The sequence below is a fragment of the Salmo trutta genome, chromosome 34, assembly GCF_901001165.1.
Source record: "Salmo trutta chromosome 34, fSalTru1.1, whole genome shotgun sequence".
Lineage (NCBI taxonomy): Eukaryota > Metazoa > Chordata > Actinopteri > Salmoniformes > Salmonidae > Salmo > Salmo trutta.
In genome coordinates, this window is record NC_042990.1 from 42,873,906 (window position 1) to 42,895,077 (window position 21,172).

Consider the following 21,172-nt stretch of genomic DNA (forward strand, 5'->3'; position numbering starts at 1 on the left):
TATGTAAACATTCTTAAAGTGGCATTATTTAAGTGGCTAGTGTTCCATTTATTTAAGTGGCCAATGATATCAAGTCAGTATGTAGGCATCAGCCTCTCTGTGATAGTGATGGCTGTTTAACAGTCTGATGGCCTTGAGATAGAAGATGTTTTGCAATCTCTCGGTCCCAATTCTGATACATCTGTACTGACCTCACCTTCTGGATGGTAGCGGGGTGAACAGGCAGTGGCTCGGGTGGTTGTTGTCCTTTATGATCTTTTTGGCCTTCCTGTGACATCGGGTGCTGTAGGTGTCCTGGAGGGCAGGTAGTTTGCCCCTGGTGATGCGTTGTGCAGACTGCACCACCCTCTGGAGAGCCCTGTGGTTGTGGGCGGTGCAGTTGCCGTACCAGGCGGTGATACAGCCCGACAGGATGCTCTCAATTGTGCACCCTTAAAAGTTTGTGAGGGTTTTAGGTGACAAGCCACATTTTTCAGCCTCCTGAGGTTGACGAGGCGCTGTTGTGCCTTCTTCACCACACTGTCTGTGTGGGTGGACCATTTCAGTTTGTCAGTGATATGTACACCGAGGAACTTAGAAATGTCCACATTCTCCACTGCTGTCCCTTCGATGTGGATGGGGGGGTGCTCCCTCTGCTGTTTCCTGAAGTCCACGATCATCTCTTTTGTTTTACTGACATTGAGTGAGAGGTTATTTTCCTGACACCACACTCCGAGGGCCCTCACCTCCTCCCTGTCGGCTGTCTTGTCATCGTTGGTAATTAAGCCTACCACTGTAGTGTCGTCTGCAAACTTGGTGATTGAGTTGGAGGCGTGTGTGACCATGGAGTCATGGGTGAACAGGGAGTACAGGAGAGGGCTGAGAACGCACCCTTGTGGGGTCCCAGTGTTGAGGATCAGCAAAGTGGAGGTGTTGTTTCCTACCTTCACCACCAGGGGGGCCCGTCAGAAAGTCCAGGACCCTGTTGCACAGGGCGGGGTTCAAACCCAGGGCCCCAAGTTTAATGATAAGTTTGGAGGGTACAATGGTGTTGAATGCTGAGCTATAGTCGATGAACAGAAATCTGACATAGGTATTCCTCTTCTCCAGGTGGGATAGGGCAGTGTGCAATGGGATGGCGATTGCATCGTCTGTGGACCTATAGGGGTGGTAAGCAAATTGAAGTGGGTCTAGGGTGACAGGTAGGGTGAAGGTTATATGATCTCTCAAAAGAGACTAGTCAAGAAGTGAGCGCTACGGGGCAATAGTTATTTTGTTCAGTTACCTTAGCTTTCTTGGGAATAGGAACAATGGTGGCGATCTTGAAGCATGTGGGAACAGCAGACTGGGATAGGGATTCATTGAATATGTCTGTAAACACACCAGCCAGCTGGTCTGCCATGCTCTGAGGACGCGGCTAGGGATGCCGTCTGGGCCGGCAGCCTTGCGAAGGTTAACATGTTTAAATGTTTTACTCACGTCGGCCACGGAGAAGGAGAGCCCACAGGCTTTGGTAGCGGGCCGTGTCAGCGGCACTGTATTGTTCTCAAAACGAGCTAAGAAGTTTAATTTGTCTAGGAGCAAGACGTCGATGTCCGCGACGTTGCTGGTTTTCTTTTTGTAATCCGTGATTGTCTTTAGACCCTGCTACACACGTCTCGTGTTTGAGCCCTTGAATTGCGACTCCACTTTGTCTCTATACTGACTTTTTGCTTGTTTGATTGCCTTACGGAGGGAATAACTACACTGTTTGTATTCGGCCATGTTTCCAGTCGCCTTGCCATGATTAAATGCGGTGGTACATGCTTTCAGTTTTGCACGAATGCTGCCATCAATCCACGGTTTCTGGTTAGGGAAGGTTTTAATAGTCACAGTGGGAACAACATATCCTATACACTTCCTGATAAACTCACTCACCGAATCAGAGTTTATGTCAGTGTTATTGTCTGAGAACCCGGAACATATCCCAGCCCACATGATTGAAGCAATCTTGAAGCGTGGAATCTGACTGGTCAGACCTGCGTTGGATAGAGCTAAGCACGGGTGCTTCCTGTTTTAGTTTCTGCCTATAGGATTGGAGCAACAAGATGGAGTCATGGTCAGATTTGCCAAAAGGTGGGCAGAGGATGCATCACGGAAGATAGAGTAGTAGTGGTCGAGTGTGTTACTCACTCGTGTACTGCAATCGATATGCTGATAGAATTTAGGTAGCCTTGTTCTCAGATTAGCTTTGTTAAAATCCCCAGCTACAATAAATGCAGCCTCATGATATAGGGTTTCCAGTTTGCATAAAGTCCAGTGAAGTTCCTTGATGGCCGTCTTTGTATCGCTTGAGGGGGGATATACACTGCTGTGACAATAACCGAGGATAGTTCTCTTGGTTGATAATACGTCGGCATTTGATTGTGAGGAATTTTAGGTCAGATGAACAAAAGGACTTGAGTTCTTGTATGTTGTTACAATTACACCATGAGTTGTTAATCCTGAAACATACACCCCCGCCCTTCTTCTTAACCAGAGAGATGTTAGTTCCTGTCGGCGCGATGCACTGAAAATCCCGTTGAGTGTACTGACTCCGACAACATGTCCCCAGCTAGCAATGGCTCCGTAAAACAAAGTATGTTACAATCCTGGATAGGGACTGGACATTAGCGAGTAATATACTCGTAAGCGGTGGGTGGTGTGCGCTCAACTGTTTGGGGGGTGCTGAGGATCATGGGAGGGGTGGGGGGGTGCTGAGGAGCATGGGAGGGGTGGGGGGTGCTGAGGATCATGGGAGGGGTGCTGAGGAGCATGGGAGGGGTGGGGGTGCTGAGGATCATGGGAGGGGTGGGGGGTGCTGAGGAGCATGGGAGGGGTGGGGGGTGCTGAGGAGCATGGGAGGGTTGGGGGGTGCTGAGGAGCATGGGAGGGATGGGGGGTGCTGAGGATCATGGGAGGGATGGGGGGTGCTGAGGAGCATGGGAGGGATGGGGGGTGCTGAGGAGCATGGGAGGGGTGGGGGTGCTGAGGAGCATGGGAGAGGTGGGGGGTGCTGAGGAGCATGGGAGGGGTGCTGAGGAGCATGGGAGGGGTGAGGGTGCTGAGGAGCATGGGAGGGGTGGGGGGTGCTGAGGATCATGGGAGGGGTGGGGGGTGCTGAGGAGCATGGGAGGGGTGGGGGGTGCTGAGGAGCATGGGAGGGGTGCTGAGGAGCATGGGAGGGGTGGGGGTTGTTAACCCCCTCAGCACCCCTACATTCCGCGGCATTATCCTCTGTCCTCCGCGGCATTATCCTCTGTCCTCCGCGGCATTATCCTCTGTCCTCCGCGGCATTATCATCTGTCCTCCACGGCATTATCCTCTGTCCTCTGCGGCATTATCCTCTGTCCTCCACGGCATTATCCTCTGTCCTCCACGGCATTATCCTCTGTCCTCCACGGCATTATCCTCTGTCCTCCTCGGTATTATCCTCTGTCCTCCTCGGCATTATCTTCTGTCCTCTGTGACATTATCCTCTGTCCTCTGTGACATTATTCTCTGTCCTCAGTGGCTTGGATGTGCTTTGTGTGAAATTATCTTTTTTTTAAATTTTTTACCTCAAATAAACACAACACAACACAGCTACCCACATCATCTGAAGCTAAAAAGGAACTACCCATCATCCTCAGGGGCTTAGCTGTGTATTTCTGTGACACGGTCGGTTTTCTGTCCCTCAAAGACACAACAATAACGTCACATCATCTGAAGAGCAGTACCAGACCATTATCCTCTGTGACATTCGAGGCTTTAGCTTTATCCATTAGCAGCTCTAGCGTGAAGTTTGAGGGCCTTTGTTCCACTCCAGAGGTTTACACAGTGGGAGCCTAAAGGGACTCTAATACTGATTATATCATGTTCAAAGTGATCTATTTCCTGTGACCCATAATGCATTAGTCCTCCCAGAGATTCCTCTGATTCGTTAGAAACAACAAACCACAGGCAGTGTCCCAAATGACACACTATTCCCTATACAGTGCATTACATATCAGAAGTAGTGCAGTATATATATATATATATATATATATATATATATATATATATATATATATATATATATATATACATGGAATAGGCTACCATTTGGGATGTACACAGAGAGGCAGAGAGGCCCACTACCTGCCACCATCAAAGGGCTAGTTATAGAAATAGCTGGTGTTTATGATCACTCTCTCTGTCCTGATAATGAGAGATGGAGAGAGGTGGCAGGGGGTTATAAAGGTGTAAATGTGACCCCAAAGCCACCAGATGGAGAGAGGTGGCTGGGGGGTTATAAAGGTGTAAATGTGATCCCAAAGCCACCAGATGGAGAGAGGTGGCTGGGGGTCATAAAGGTGTACATGTGACCTCAAAGCCACCAGATGGAGAGAGGTGGCTGGGGGTTATAAAGGTGTAAATGTGACCTCAAAGCCACCAGATGGAGAGAGGTGGCTGGGGGGTTAGAAAGGTGTAAATGTGACCTCAAAGCCACCAGATGGAGAAAGGTGGCTGGGGGTTATAAAGGTGTAAATGTGACCTCAAAGCCACCAGATGGAGAGAGGTGGCTGGGGGGTCATAAAGGTGTAAATGTGACCCCAAAGCCACCAGATGGAGAGAGGTGGCTGGGGGGTTATAAAGGTGTAAATGTGTCCTCAAAGCCACCAGATGGAGAGAGATGGCTGGGGGTCATAAAGGTGTAAATGTGTCCTCAAAGCCACCAGATGGAGAGAAGTGGCTGGGGGGTCATAAAGGTGTAAATGTGACCTCAAAGCCACCAGATGGGGAGAGGTGGCTGGGGGGTTATAAAGGTGTAAATGTGACCTCAAAGCCACCAGATGGAGTGAGGTGGCTGGGGGGTTATAAAGGTGTAAATGTGACCCCAAAGCCACCAGATGGAGGGAGGTGGCTGGGATGTTATAAAGGTGTAAATGTGACCTCAAAGCCACCAGATGGAGAGAGGTGGCTGGGGGTTATAAAGGTGTAAATGTGACCTCAAAGCCACCAGATGGAGAGAGGTGGCTGGGGGGTTATAAAGGTGTAAATGTGACCTCAAAGCCACCAGATGGAGAGAGGTGGAACCAAAAAGGGTTCTACCTGGAACCAAAAGGGTTCTACCTGGAACCAAAAAGGGTTCTACCTGGAACCAAAAGGGTTCTACCTGGAACCAAAAGGGTTCTACCTGGAACCCAAAAGAGTTCTGCCTGGAACCCAAAAGGGTTTTACCTGGAACCCAAAAGAGTTCTACCTGGAACCCAAAAGAGTTCTACCTGGAACCCAAAAGAGTTCTACCTGGAACCAAAAGGGTTCTACCTGGAACCAAAAGGGTTCTACCTGGAACCCAAAAGGGTTCTACCTGGAACCCAAAAGAGTCCTGCCTGGAACCCAAAAGCGTTCTACCTGGAACCCAAAAGAGTTCTACCTGGAACCAAAAAGGGCTCAACCTGGAACCCAAAAGGGTTCTACCTGGAACCAAAAAGGGCTCAACCTGGACCCCCAAAGGGTTCTCCTATGGGGAGAGCCGCAGAACACTTTGTTCTAAGAGTGTAGAAGAGACTGGAGCATCTCTCCTCCTTTTGTTTTTATTTTGTTATTCTCTTTTCTGTCTGTCTGTCTGTCTGTCTGTCTGTCTGTCTGTCTGTCTGTCTGTCTGTCTGTCTGTCTGTCTGTCTGTCTGTCTGTCTGTCTGTCTGTCTGTCTGTCTGTCTGTCTGTCTGTCTGTCTGTCTGTCTGTCTGTCTGTCTCTGTGTCTCTCTCTCTCTGTCTGTGTCTCTCTGTCTCTGTGTCTCTCTCCTTCAGCCCATTGTTGAGCTGCTTTGATGGACTATTAAAGTCCATTATTTCACCACAACACTTGTTCACATCAGTAATTGACTACAGTCAGGAAGACAAAACACCAAGTGTCAGTCACTAGGCTGTCTGTCCTATCTAATGAGTCGTTCCATAGTTTAACATAGTAAATACCCCACAAAACAACAACAACCAAATAAAAACGGATTGCTTTGACCTCAGTGAACTGGCTTTTCATTAATCAGAGGTTATCATAACACCGAAGAAACATGAGATGCATTCAAATATACAACGGACCCAAGGGAAGATAATGGCTAAGGACCCTGGTCTAAAGTAGTGCACTATATAGGGAATAGGGTCCCATAGGGTCCTGGTCTAAAGTAGTGTACTATATATAGGGAATAGGGTTCTATAGGGCTCCGGTCTAAAGTAGTGCACTATATAGGGAATAGGGTATAATTTGGGACACACCCAACGACAGGAGAGATGTCATGATGATAAAAGACAATTCCTCGCCAACAAACTTTCTACACAACCTGGGTCGTATTTATTACTGCATACCGTAGGAAAGAGAATCACCTTTCTACACAACCTGGGTCGTATTTACTACTGCATACCGTAGGAAAGGGAATCACCTTTCTACACAACCTGGGTCGTATTTACTACTGCATACCGTAGGAAAGGGAATCACCTTTCTACACAACCTGGGTCGTATTTACTATTGCATACCGTAGGAAAGGGAATCACCTTTCTACACAACCTGGGTCGTATTTACTACTGCATACCGTAGGAAAGGGAATCACCTTTCTACACAACCTGGGTCGTATTTACTACTGCATACCGTAGCAAAGAGGAAAAGACAAGATGTTCTTATTGGATAAGTTCAGATCATCCCTTCCTGTTTCTGTCCATTGTCTTCAGTTTGGTGTCTTGTGAATAAAACCCTGGACACATGACTCATCATTTCACATCCAGTCCTGTTTAAAGAACTAGAACTAATTACTATAAATATTATGACCAATTAGGCTTGATATATGGCTAGTTTAGCAACAGAGTTTGGTTTATACAACAAATGCCTGTGATATTAAATATTGTAGCCTAATAGCTATCCTAGCCTCATGTCCCTGTTTCTGTGTGGTCTGGTATGTTTACTATCCATGTTGAACACTGAGCTCTGTGGGTCTGGTATGTTTACTATCCATGTTGAACACTGAGCTCTGTGGATCTGGTATGTTTATTATCCATGTTGAACACTGAGCTCTGTGGATCTGGTATGTTTATTATCCATGTTGAACACTGAGCTCTGTGGACCTGGTATGTTTACTATCCATGCTGAACACTGAGCTCTGTGGATCTGGTATGTTTATTATCCATGTTGAACATTGAGCTTTGTGGATCTGGTATGTTTATTATCCATGTTGAACACTGAGCTCTGTGGATCTGGTATGTTTATTATCCATGTTGAACACTAAGCTCTGTGGATCTGGTATGTTTATTATCCATGTTGAACACTGAGCTCTGTGGATCTGGTATGTTTACTATCCATGTTGAACACTGAGCTCTGTGGATCTGGTATGTTTATTATCCATGTTGAACACTGAGCTCTGTGGATCTGGTATGTTTATTATCCATGTTGAACACTGAGCTCTGTGGACCTGGTATGTTCTTTACTCCCCTCTCTATCCCCCTGCCCTCTCTACGTCGTGACAGTAGCCTGAAGAAAACCCCCAGCCGTCCTAATGCAGATTGTTGCAGCTGCTCTCAGGTCTCTTCCGTCTCTAGCAGGCACCTATAAACTCCCCCGTTCCCGCTCACCGCTCTCTGCCATATGGTCTCTGGCATTAAAGGCCCCGTAGAGGGAGAGAGAGAGAAACGTGTTCATTCAGAGCACTAAAATTAGACAAAAAAATTATACAGCAACCATATGGCAGGGAGTGGAGGAGAGAGGAGGAGAGAGGAGGAGAGAGGGTTCTGGGCGGAGGGGGGAGCTGGTTGGTGGAGGGAGAGAGAGAGAGAAAGACAGAGAGAGAGAGATATTGGAGAGGGAGCTGGTAGAGAGAGAAAGAGATATTGGAGAGGGAGCTGGTGGAGAGAGAGAAAAAGAGAGAGAAAGAGAGATTGGAGAGGGAGCTGGTAGAGAGACAGAGAGAGACAGAGAGAGAGAGAGAGAGAGAGAGAGAGAGAGAGAGAGAGAGAGAGAGAGAGAGGCGGGGACAAAAGAAAGGGAGAGACGGACGAGGAGATGTTGCGTAATTAAAATAACTGAACTCTTGGTTGTGTTGAGTTGGTTCTTCCTGGCTCCTATCAATCAATTTATTACAGCTGATGTTGATGAGTGGATGGCTACTTTACAGAGGGCTTAGGCTACATCTCCCCTCAACTGGACTCTATTTCACTGGGGGTGTAGCTAGGTCAAATTACATCACTAGGGGTGGAGCTAGGTCAAATTACATCACTAGGGGTGGAGCTAGGTCAAATTACATCACTGGGGGTGGAGCTAGGTCACATTACATCACTAGGGGTGGAGCTAGGTCAAATTAAATCACTGGGGGTGGAGCTAGGTCAAATTACATCACTGAGGGTGGAGCTAGGTCAAATCACATAACTGGGGGTGGAGCTAGGTCAAATTACATCACTGGGGGTGGAGCTAGGTTAAATTACATCACTAGGGGTGGAGCTAGGTCAAATTACATCACTGGGGGTGGAGCTAGGTCAAATTACATCACTGGGGGTGGAGCTAGGTCAAATCACATCACTGGGGGTGGAGCTAGGACAAATTACATCACTGGGGGTGGAGCTAGGTCAAATTACATCACTGGGGGTGGAGCTAGGTCAAATCACATCACTAGGGGTGGAGCTAGGTCAAATTACATCACTAGGGGTGGAGCTAGGTCAAATCACATCACTAGGGGTGGAGCTAGGTCAAATTACATCATTAGGGGTGGAGCTAGGTGAAATCACATCACTAGGGGTGGAGCTAGGTCAAATTACATCATTAGGGGTGGAGCTAGGTGAAATTACATCACTAGGGGTGGAGCTAGGTCAAATCACATCTCTCCAGTTAACATCTGAAATGCAGAGAGAGAAAAACACGTACCCATCAAATGAAATGAGGTCCCATAGAACAGGAAATTCAAAGCTTCTTGGCTCATGGGGAAATCATGTAGCCATGTAGGGTATTTACTATAGCCTGCATGCCGCGTTCCTTCCATCCAAGGAACGAGGGGGAAAACAGACTAGTGAAATATGCATATCTGTGTCTCAGCTCTGCGGCCGGGTAAATGGTTTCCAGATCTGTGGAGGGGCGTGTGTTGTGTGTGTGTGTGTGTGTGTGTGTGTGTGTGTGTGTGTGTGTGTGTGTGTGTGTGTGTGTGTGTGTGTGTCGTACCCTTGTGGAAATACTATGTACCTTCAGGAACGGGATGACGAAAGGTCGGAGCGGGAAGTTGGTCGCTTCTTGCAGCTTAGAGTGGAATTCCTCTATGGTTAACGTGGAATTCTGGGTCAGAGAAATAAAGAGATGGAGAGAGAGAGAGGGAAAACAGAGCGAGAGAGAGAAAACAGAGAGAGAAAGAGTGGGAGAGAGAGAAAACAGAGGGAGAGAGAGAGTAAACAGAACGAGAGTGAGAAAGAGAGCAAGAGAGAGAGAGAAAAAAGATAATTACTTGACACATTGGAAAGAATGAACAAAAAAACAGAGCAAACTAGAATGCTATTTGGCCCTAAACAGAGAGAACACAGTAGCAGAATACCTGACCACTGTGACTGACCCAATCTTATGGAAAGCTTTGACTATGTACAGACTCAGTGAGCATAGCCTTGCTATTGAGAAAGTCTACTGTAGGCAGACATGGCTCTCAAGAAAAGACAGGCTATATGCCCACTGCCCACAAAATGAGGTGGAAACTGAGCTGCACTTCCTAACCTCCTGCCAAATGTATGACCATATTAGAGGCACATATTTCCCTCAGATTACACAGATCCTCAAAGAATTTGAAAACAAACCCAATTTTGATAAACTACCATATCTACTGGGTGAAATATCACAGTGTTCCATCACAGCAGCAAGATGTGTGACCTGTTGCCACAAGAAAAGGTCAACCAGTGAAGAACAAACACCATTGTAAATACAACCCATATTTATGTTGATTTATTTTACCTTTTGTACTTTAACCATTTGTACATCATTACAACACTGTATATAGACATAATATGACATTTGAAATGTTTTTATTCTTTTGGAACTTCTGTGAGTGTAATGTTTACTGTTAATTGTATTATCTACTTTGATTCGGCAGGGTAGCCTAGTGGTTAGAGTGTTGGACTAGTAACTGAAAGGTTGTAAGTTCAAATCCCTGACCTGACAAGGTACAAATCTGTCGTTCTGCCCCTGAACAAGGCAGTTAGGGTTGTTCCTATGTCAATGAAAATAAGAATTTGTTCTTAACTGACTTGCCTAGTTATAAAACAAAAAAACTTCCTTTGGCAATGTTAATATATGTTTCCCATGCCAATAAAGCCCATTGAAAAGAGAGACGGAGAGAGAGACCTGAATACATATGGAACACATTATGTGATAATATGTTATTGGAAGCTAACCATGTCCTGCCAGGGATTGAATGATTTTAGTTTAATGGAAGACATATGGAGAGACACAGGGAAAGTCTAAGGACTGGCAGGCAGAGCTAGTTCAATACAATGTGCATTAGCATTAGCCTTAGCATTAGCCTTAGCCTTAGCCTTAGCATTAGCACCACTAACACCAGAAGGCTCTGGTCAAAAGCACTGCACTATGAGTTCATTCTGATAGTATTCAGACCCCTTGACTTTTTCCACATTTTGTTACGTTACATCCTTATTCTAAAAATGATTAAATCATTTTTTCCCCTCATCAATCTACACACAATAACCCATAATGAAAAATCAAAAACAGGTTTTTAAATATTTTAGCTTATAAAAAAAAACAAAAAAAAAAAAGGAAATATCACATTTACATTAGTATTCACACCCTTTACTCAGTACTTTGATGAAGCACGTTTGGCAGCGAATACTTCTTGGGTATGACGCTACAAGCTTGGCACACCTGTATTTGGGGAGTTTCTCCCATTCTTCTCTGCAGATCCTCTCAAGCTCTGTCAGGTTGGATGGGGAGCGTCGCTGCACAGATATTTTCAGACCTCTCCAGAGATGTTAGATCGGGTTCAAGTCCGGTATCTTTCTGGGCCATTCAAGGACATCCGAAGCCACTCCTGCGTTGTCTTGGCTGTGTGCTTAGGGTCGTTGTCCTGTTGGAAGGTGAACCTTCACCCCAGTGTGTGGTCCTGAGCGCTCTGGAGCAGGTTTTCATCAAGGATCTTTAAGTACTTTGCTCCGTTCATCTTTCTCTCAATCCCGACTAGTCTCCCAGTCCCTGCTGCTGAAAAACATCCCCACAGCATGATGCTGCCACCACCATGCTTCACCGTAGGGATGGTGCCAGATTTCCTCTAGACGTGACGCTTGGCATTTAGGACAAAGAGTTCAATCTTGGTTTCATCAGACCAGAGAATCTTGTTTCTCATGGTCTGAGTCCTTTAGGTGCCTTTTGGCAAACTCCTTGGGGGCTATCATGTGCCTTTCACTGAGGAGTGGCTTCCGTCTGGCCACTCTACCATAAAGACCTGGTTGGTGGAGTGCTGCAGAGATGGTTGTCCTTCTGGAAGGTTCTCCCATCTCCACAGAGGAACTCTGTGACCATTGGGTTCTTGGTCACCTCCCTGACCAAGGCCCTTCTCCCCCGATTGATCAGTTTGGCCGGGCGGCCAGCTCTAGGAAGAGTCTTGGTGGTTCCAAACTTTTTCCATTTAAGAATGATGGAGGCCATTGTGTTCTTGGGGACCTTCAATGCTGTAGACATTTGTTGGTACCGTTTCCTAGATCTGTGCTTCGACACAGTTCTGTCTTGTAGCTCTACGGACAATTCCTTTGACCTCATGGCTTGGCTTTTGCTCTGACCTGAACTGTCAACTGTGGGACCTTATATAGACAGGTGTGTACCTTTCCAAATCATGTCTAATCAATTAAATTTACCACAGGTGGACTCCAATCAAGTTGTAGAAACATCTCAAGGATGATCAATGGAAACAGGATGCACCAGAACTCAATTTCGAGTCTCATAACAAAGGGTCTGAATACTTATGTAAATGTAAAGGTATTTCTGTTTTTATTTGTAATGAATTTGTAAAAATGTCCAAAAAACTGTTTTTGCTTTGTCTTAATGGGGTATTGTGTGTACATTGCTGAATTATTTATTTTCTAATCAATTTTAGAACAAGGCTGTAACGTAACAAAATGTGGAACAAGTCAAGGGGTCTGAATATTTTCTGAAAGCACTGTATACTTATTGTTAATGCATTTGCAAACAAATTCTAAAACCAGATTTCGCTTTGTCATTATGGGGTGTAAATTGCTGAAGATTTGTTTGATTTAATCCATTTTAGAATAAGGCTGTAACATAACAAAATGTGGACAAAGTCCAGCAGTCTGAATCCCGTGTATGGGGAATAGGGTGCCATTTTGGAACATGTCTTTCACCATACAGTACATAGTACAACTGTGTCTCTAGAACAGAGGTTCCCAAAAATGTTTTCTTTTTTCTTTTTATAGTCCCGTACCCCTTCAAACATTCAACCTCCAGCTGCGTACCCCCTCTAGAACCAGGGTCAGCGCACTCTCAAATGTAGTTTTTTTGCCATCATTGTAAGCCTGCCACACACACACTATACGATACATTTATTAAACATAAGAATGAGTGTGAGGTTTTTGTCACAACCCGGCTTGTGGGAAGTGACATAGAGCTCTTAAAGGACCAGGGCACAAATTATAATAATAATCAATAATGTTGCTCTTTATTTACATATAACACTGTATGTGTTAATCTGATAAAGGTGAGCTTGATAGGATGCACATAACTCTGCAATGTTAGGTTGTATTGGAGAGAGTCTCAGTCTTAAATCATTTTTCACACACAGTCTGTGCCTGTATTTAGTTTTCATGCTCGTGAGGGCCGAGAATCCACTCTCACATAGGTACGTGGTTGCAAAGGGCATCAGTGTCTTAACAGCGCGATTTGCCAAAGGCAGGATACTCTGAGCGCAGCCCAATCCAGAAATCTGGCAGCGGCTTCTGATTAAATTACATTTTCACAGAACCGCTTGTTGCAATTTGGATGAGTCTCTCTTGTTCAGATATCGGTAAGTGGACTGGAGGCAGGAAAAGGATAACGAATCCAGTTGTTCGTGTCATCCGTTTCGGATGCATAATTGCCCAATCAGGTGCTTCGCTATATCACATTTGACATTGTCTGTAAGTGTCACGGTTGTCGTCGTCGTCAGACAATATAGCGAAATCATCATCGGAAAAGGAGGACCAAAATGCAGCAGGACTGTGTTTGTTCATCTTGAACATTTATTAAACTCAAAATGAACACCAAAACAACAAAACAAACTCACGATCACCGAACAGTCTTCTCAGGCTCATACACGCTAGACAAGAAACAATCTCCCACAAAACCTACACCAAACAATTACCCATATATAGGACTCTCAATCAGAGGCAACGAGGAAGCACCTGCCTCCAATTGAGAGTCCCAAACCCCAATCAACCTAACATAGAAATACATTAACCAGACTACACATAGAACTACATAAACATAGACCATAAACCAAAACCCCGGAAATAATCAATCAAACGCCCTTCTACCAAAACACCACCCCGAACCACATAAAACAAATAGCCTCTGCCACGTCCTGACCAAACTACAATAACAATTAACCCTTATACTGGCCAGGACGTGACAGTAAGCTTGAGTTTGTTTGCACACAAAAAAAATCATACAGTGATGGAAAGACCTGTGTGTTTGTCCTTGTTAATGCAGACAGAGAAGAGCTCCAACTTCTTAATCATAGCCTCAATTTTGTCCCGCACATTAAATATAGTTGCGGAGAGTCCCTGTAATCATAGATTCAGATCATTCAGGTGAGAAAAAACATCTCCCATACAGGCCAGTCGTGTGGGAAACTCACCATCATGCAAGTGGTCAGACAAGTGAAAATAAAGGTCAGTAAATAAAACTTTAAGCTCGTCTCTAAATAAAAACAAACGTGTCAATACTTTGTCTCTTTATACCTTCTGTATGTTGTAAAAGCGTTACATGGTCGCTGCCCATATCATTGCATAGTGCAGAAAATACACAAGAGTTCAGGGGCCTTTTGCTTTAACAAAGTTAACTATTTTCACTGTAGTGTCCAAAACGTCTTTCAAGCTGTCAGGCATTCCCTTGGCAACAAGAGTCTCTCGGTGGATGCTGCAGTGTACCCAAGTGGTGTCGGGAGCAACTGCTTGCACGCGCGTTACCACTCCACTATGTCTCCCTGTCATGGCTTTTGCTCCATCAGTACAGATACCAACACATCTTGACCACCAAAGTCCATTTGATGTCACAAAGCTGTCCAGTAGTTTAAAAATATCCCCTCATGTTGTCCTGGTTTCCAGTGGTTTGCGGAAGAGGATGTCTTCCTTAATTGACTCCCCATAAACGTAACGGACATATACCAGGAGCTGTGCCAGGCCCGCCAAGTCTGTTGACTCATCCAGCTGTAACGCATAGAATTCACTGGCTTGTATACGAAGCAGTAATTGTTTCAAAACATCTCCTGCCATGTCACTGATGCGTCGTGAAACAGTGTTGTTTGATGGAGGCATTGTCTGTATAGTTGTTTTGGGCCTTTTCCACCAGCATTGTCCCAGCCATATCCGCGGCAGCAGGAAGAATTAAGTCCTCCACAATAGTATGGGGCTTGCCTGTCCTCGCCACTCGGTAGCTCACCATATAAGACTCTTCTAGCTCCTTCTTATTAATGGTATCTGTTGCTTTTATACAGGTCTTACTACTCAAAAGTCGTCTTTATTCTCACTCAAAAAACTCCTGTGGCTTATTTTCCAAATTGGCATGTTTTGTTTCTAAATGTCTGCGCGAGAGTGAAGGTTTCATTGAGTTGTGAGATAGTACTTTTGCACATATAACACAGTGTGGCTGAGGAAAGGCACTACTCCCAATATAAGTGAACCCCAAATCAATGTAGTTCTCATCATATTTGCCTTTTTTGCCTTTACCTCCCTTATCTCACATCATTTGCTCACATTGTATATAGTCTTATTTCTTTCTACTGTATCATTGATTGTATGTTGTTTTACTCCATGTGTAACTCTGTGTTTTTGTATGTTGTCGAACTGCTTTGCTTTATCTTGGCCAGGTCGCAATTGTAAATGAGAACTTGTTCTCAACTTGCCTACCTGGTTAAATAAAGGTGAAATAAAAAAAATATATATATATTTGCGTCTTTTCGATAGTCCAACGTCCCGGTCTGTTGTTCGGTGCTTTCCTGGGTAAGGGGGGGGGCAGTAGCTCTTCGGCTGCATCAGATTCACAACTGTCATTGTCCGTGCTAGCTGGGCTAACAACACATGTAGAATTACTGATGCTAGCATTGGAGGTGCTCGTGGAAGCAGAACAACTTGTGTCGTCAACAGGTGCAGGTTTAGTACTGCTTTTACCCGTTTATCTATATCTCCTAACAGCCTGAGAACATGTATTATTTCCAGATGATATTTTCCAATCTCTCAATGTCTTCCCTGTTTACTTCCTTTAACATGTGTTGGACCAGAGTGTTTAGACTGATGCTCCTGAGTCTCTCTCTCTGTCTCTCTGTCTCTCTGAGTGTGTCCATGTTTAGAGAAAACCTCTTGAATCTCTCTCTGTCTCTCTACAGTGCCAGATCTACTGATCCCTCTCTTTTCAATAAGGGAGTGACATAAAAAACAGGTATGGAAGGGGTGGGTGTGTGGGGGGGGGGGGGGGGGGGTTCTGAGTGTATATGTGCATGTGTGTGTGTGTGTGTGTGGTACGGAAGCCAAGAGGAGACCAGGAGAAAACCTTGGTGGTGTGTACATGAAGACACACTGAGAATATTAAACAAGAATGAGCAAACAGGAGAGGAGAGAATAGAACTCCCCCCACCCTGTAACATCTCAGCTAAGAGGAGAGGATAGAACTCCCCCACCCTGTAACATCTCAGCTAAGAGGAGAGGATAGAACTCCCCCCACCCTGTAACATCTCAGCTAAGAGGAGAGGATAGAACTCCCCCCACCCTGTAACATCTCAGCTAAGAGGAGAGGATAGAACTCCCCCCACCCTGTAACATCTCAGCTAAGAGGAGAGGATAGAACTCCCCCCACCCTGTAACATCTCAGCTAAGAGGAGAGGATAGAACTCCCCCCACCCTGTAACATCTCAGCTAAGAGGAGAGGATAGAACTCCCCCACCCTGTAACATCTCAGCTAAGAGGAGAGGATAGAACTCCCCCACCCTGTAACATCTCAGCTAAGAGGAGAGGATAGAACTCCCCACCCTGTAACATCTCAGCTAAGAGGAGAGGATAGAACTCCCCCCACCCTGTAACATCTCAGTTAAGAGGAGAGGATAGAACTCCCCCACCCTGTAACATCTCAGCTAAGAGGAGAGGAGAGGATAGAACTCCCCCCACCCTGTAACATCTCAGCTAAGAGGAGAGGATAGAACTCCCCCACCCTGTAACATCTCAGCTAAGAGGAGAGGATAGAACTCCCCCACCCTGTAACATCTCAGCTAAGAGGAGAGGATAGAACTCCCCCCACCCTGTAACATCTCAGCTAAGAGGAGAGGATAGAACTCCCCCCACCCTGTAACATCTCAGCTAAGAGGAGAGGATAGAACTCCCCCACCCTGTAACATCTCAGCTAAGAGGAGAGGATAGAACTCCCCCACCCTGTAACATCTCAGCTAAGAGGAGAGGATAGAACTCCCCCACCCTGTAACATCTCAGCTAAGAGGAGAGGATAGAACTCCCCCCACCCTGTAACATCTCAGTTAAGAGGAGAGGATAGAACTCCCCCACCCTGTAACATCTCAGCTAAGAGGAGAGGAGAGGATAGAACTCCCCCCACCCTGTAACATCTCAGCTAAGAGGAGAGGATAGAACTCCCCCACCCTGTAACATCTCAGCTAAGAGGAGAGGATAGAACTCCCCCACCCTGTAACATCTCAGCTAAGAGGAGAGGATAGAACTCCCCCCACCCTGTAACATCTCAGCCAAGAGGAGAGAATAGAACTCCCCCCACCCTGTAACATCTCAGCTAAGAGGAGAGGATAGAACTCCCCCACCCTGTAACATCTCAGCTAAGAGGAGAGGATAGAACTCCCCCCACCCTGTAACATCTCAGCTAAGAGGAGAGGATAGAACTCCCCCACCCTGTAACATCTCAGCTAAGAGGAGAGGATAGAACTCCCCCCAACCCTGTAACATCTCAGCTAAGAGGAGAGGATAGAACTCCCCCCACCCTGTAACATCTCAGCTTAAGGAGGAGAGGATAGAACTCCCCCACCCTGTAACATCTCAGCTAAGAGGAGAGAGAGGATAGAACTCCCCCCACCCTGTAACATCTCAGCTAAGAGGAGAGGATAGAACTCCCCCACCCTGTAACATCTCAGCTAAGAGGAGAGGATAGAACTCCCCCACCCTGTAACATCTCAGCTAAGAGGAGAGGATAGAACTCCCCCCACCCTGTAACACTCTCAGCTAAGAGGAGAGGATAGAACCCCCCCCACCCTGTAACATCTCAGCTAAGAGGAGAGGATAGAACTCCCCCCACCCTGTAACATCTCAGCTAAGAGGAGAGGATAGAACTCCCCCCACCCTGTAACATCTCAGCTAAGAGGAGAGGATAGAACTCCCCCCACCCTGTAACATCTCAGCTAAGAGGAGAGGATAGAACTCCCCCACCCTGTAACATCTCAGCTAAGAGGAGAGGATAGAACTCCCCCCACCCTGTAACATCTCAGCTAAGAGGAGAGGATAGAACTCCCCCACCCTGTAACATCTCAGCTAAGAGGAGAGGATAGAACTCCCCCACCCTGTAACATCTCAGCTAAGAGGAGAGGATAGAACTCCCCCACCCTGTAACATCTCAGCTAAGAGGAGAGGATAGAACTCCCCCCACCCTGTAACATCTCAGCTAAGAGGAGAGGATAGAACTCCCCCACCCTGTAACATCTCAGCTAAGAGGAGAGGAGAGGATAGAACTCCCCCCACCCTGTAACATCTCAGCTAAGAGGAGAGGATAGAACTCCCCCACCCTGTAACATCTCAGCTAAGAGGAGAGGATAGAACTCCCCCCACCCTGTAACATCTCAGCTAAGAGGAGAGGATAGAACTCCCCCCACCCTGTAACATCTCAGCTAAGAGGAGAGGATAGAACTCCCCCACCCTGTAACATCTCAGCTAAGAGGAGAGGATAGAACTCCCCCACCCTGTAACATCTCAGCTAAGAGGAGAGGATAGAACTCCCCCACCCTGTAACATCTCAGCTAAGAGGAGAGGATAGAACTCCCCCACCCTGTAACATCTCAGCTAAGAGGAGAGGATAGAACTCCCCCACCCTGTAACATCTCAGCTAAGAGGAGAGGATAGAAACTCCCCCACCCTGTAACATCTCAGCTAAGAGGAGAGGATAGAACTCCCCCCACCCTGTAACATCTCAGCTAAGAGGAGAGGATAGAACTCCCCCACCCTGTAACATCTCAGCTAAGAGGAGAGGATAGAACTCCCCCACCCTGTAACATCTCAGCTAAGAGGAGAGGATAGAACTCCCCCACCCTGTAACATCTCAGCTAAGAGGAGAGGATAGAACTCCCCCCACCCTGTAACATCTCAGCTAAGAGGAGAGGATAGAACTCCCCCCACCCTGTAACATCTCAGCTAAGAGGAGAGGATAGAACTCCCCCCACCCTGTAACATCTCAGCTAAGAGGAGAGGATAGAACTCCCCCACCCTGTAACATCTCAGCTAAGAGGAGAGGAGAGGATAGAACTCCCCCACCCTGTAACATCTCAGCTAAGAGGAGAGGATAGAACTCCCCCACCCTGTAACATCTCAGCTAAGAGGAGAGGATAGAACTCCCCCCACCCTGTAACATCTCAGCTAAGAGGAGAGGATAGAACTCCCCCACCCTGTAACATCTCAGCTAAGAGGAGAGGATAGAACTCCCCCCCCCCTGTAACATCTCAGCTCAAGAGGAGAGGATAGAACTCCCCCCACCCTGTAACATCTCAGCTAAGAGGAGAGGATAGAACTCCCCCCACCCTGTAACATCTCAGCTAAGAGGAGAGGATAGAACTCCCCCCACCCTGTAACATCTCAGCTAAGAGGAGAGGATAGAACTCCCCCCACCCTGTAACATCTCAGCTAAGAGGAGAGGATAGAACTCCCCCCACCCTGTAACATCTCAGCTAGAGGAGAGGAGAGGATAGAACTCCCCCCACCCTGTAACATCTCAGCTAAGAGGAGAGGATAGAACTCCCCCACCCTGTAACATCTCAGCTAAGAGGAGAGGATAGAACTCCCCCACCCTGTAACATCTCAGCTAAGAGGAGAGGATAGAACTCCCCCCACCCTGTAACATCTCAGCTAAGAGGAGAGGATAGAACTCCCCCCACCCTGTAACATCTCAGCTAAGAGGAGAGGATAGAACTCCCCCACCCTGTAACATCTCAGCTAAGAGGAGAGGATAGAACTCCCCCCACCCTGTAACATCTCAGCTAAGAGGAGAGGAGAGGATAGAACTCCCCCACCCTGTAACATCTCAGCTAAGAGGAGAGGAGAGGATAGAACTCCCCCACCCTGTAACATCTCAGCTAAGAGGAGAGGATAGAACTCCCCCACCCTGTAACATCTCAGCTAAGAGGAGAGGATAGAACTCCCCCCACCCTGTAACATCTCAGCTAAGAGGAGAGGATAGAACTCCCCCACCCTGTAACATCTCAGCTAAGAGGAGAGGATAGAACTCCCCCCACCCTGTAACATCTCAGCTAAGAGGAGAGGATAGAACTCCCCCACCCTGTAACATCTCAGCTAAGAGGAGAGGATAGAACTCCCCCCACACTGTAACATCTCAGCTAAGAGGAGAGGAGAGGATAGAACTCCCCCACCCTGTAACATCTCAGCTAAGAGGAGAGGAGAGGATAGAACTCCCCCCACCCTGTAACATCTCAGCTAAGAGGAGAGGATAGAACTCCCCCCACCCTGTAACATCTCAGCTAAGAGGAGAGGATAGAACTCCCCCCACCCTGTAACATCTCAGCTAAGAGGAGAGGAGAGGATAGAACTCCCCCCACCCTGTAAAATCTCAGCTAAGAGGAGAGGATAGAACTCCCACCACCCTGTAACATCTCAGCTAAGAGGAGAGGAGAGGATAGAACTCCCCCCACCCTGTAACATCTCATCTCAGCTAAGAGAGGAGAGGATAGAACTCCCCCACCCTGTAACATCTCAGCTAAGAGGAAGAGATTAGAACTCCCCCACCCTGTAACTCCTCAGCTAAGAGGGAGAGGATAGAAACCCCCCCACCCTGTAACATCTCAGCTAAGAGGAGAGGATTTAGAACTCCCCCTCCCTGTAAACTCTCAGCTAAGAGGAGAGGATAGAACTCCCCCCACCCTGTAACATCTCAGCTAAGAGGAGAGGATAGAACTCCCCCCACCCTGTAACATCTCAGCTAAGAGGAGAGGATAGAACTCCCCCCACCCTGTAACATCTCAGCTAAGAGGAGAGGATAGAACTCCCCCACCCTGTAACATCTAGCTAAGAGGAGAGGATAGAACTCCCCCACCCTGTAACATCTCAGCTAAGAGGAGAGGATAGAACTCCCCCCCACCCTGTAACATCTCAGCTAAGAGGAGAGGATAGAACTCCCCCACCCTGTAACATCTCAGCTAAGAGGAGAGGATAGAACTCCCCCACCCTGTAACATCTCAGCTAAGAGGAGAGGATAGAACTCCCCCCACCCTGTAACATCTCAGCTAAGAGGAGAGGATAGAACTCCCCCACCCTGTAACATCTCAGCTAAGAGGAGAGGATAGAACTCCCCCCACCCTGTAACATCTCAGCTAAGAGGAGAGGATAGAACTCCCCCCACCCTGTAACATCTCAGCTAAGAGGAGAGGATAGAACTCCCCCACCCTGTAACATCTCAGCTAAGAGGAGAGGATAGAACTCCCCCACCCTGTAACATCTCAGCTAAGAGGAGAGGATAGAACTCCCCCCACCCTGTAACATCTCAGCTAAGAGGAGAGGATAGAACTCCCCCCACCCTGTAACATCTCAGCTAAGAGGAGAGGATAGAACTCCCCCCACCCTGTAACATCTCAGCTAAGAGGAGAGGATATAACTCCCCCCACCCTGTAACATCTCAGCTAAGAGGAGAGGATTAGAACTCCCCCACCCTGTAACATCTCAGCTAAGAGGAGAGGATAGAACTCCCCCACCCTGTAACATC

At 46.9% G+C, this 21,172-nt stretch overlaps 1 protein-coding gene across 1 annotated transcript in view; it reads right to left on the minus strand.

The window, feature by feature from the left end:
• LOC115173259 (protein CBFA2T1-like) overlaps window positions 1-9,262 on the minus strand; it is a gene marked incomplete at both ends in the record, with an annotated part of 52,408 nt that extends 43,146 nt beyond the window's left edge. The window contains one exon of the mRNA XM_029731175.1: window positions 9,173-9,262. Coding sequence (XP_029587035.1) covers window positions 9,173-9,262 — 90 coding nt within the window. The remainder of the gene's footprint in view (window positions 1-9,172) is intronic.
• Window positions 9,263-21,172: the final 11,910 nt, after the last annotated feature.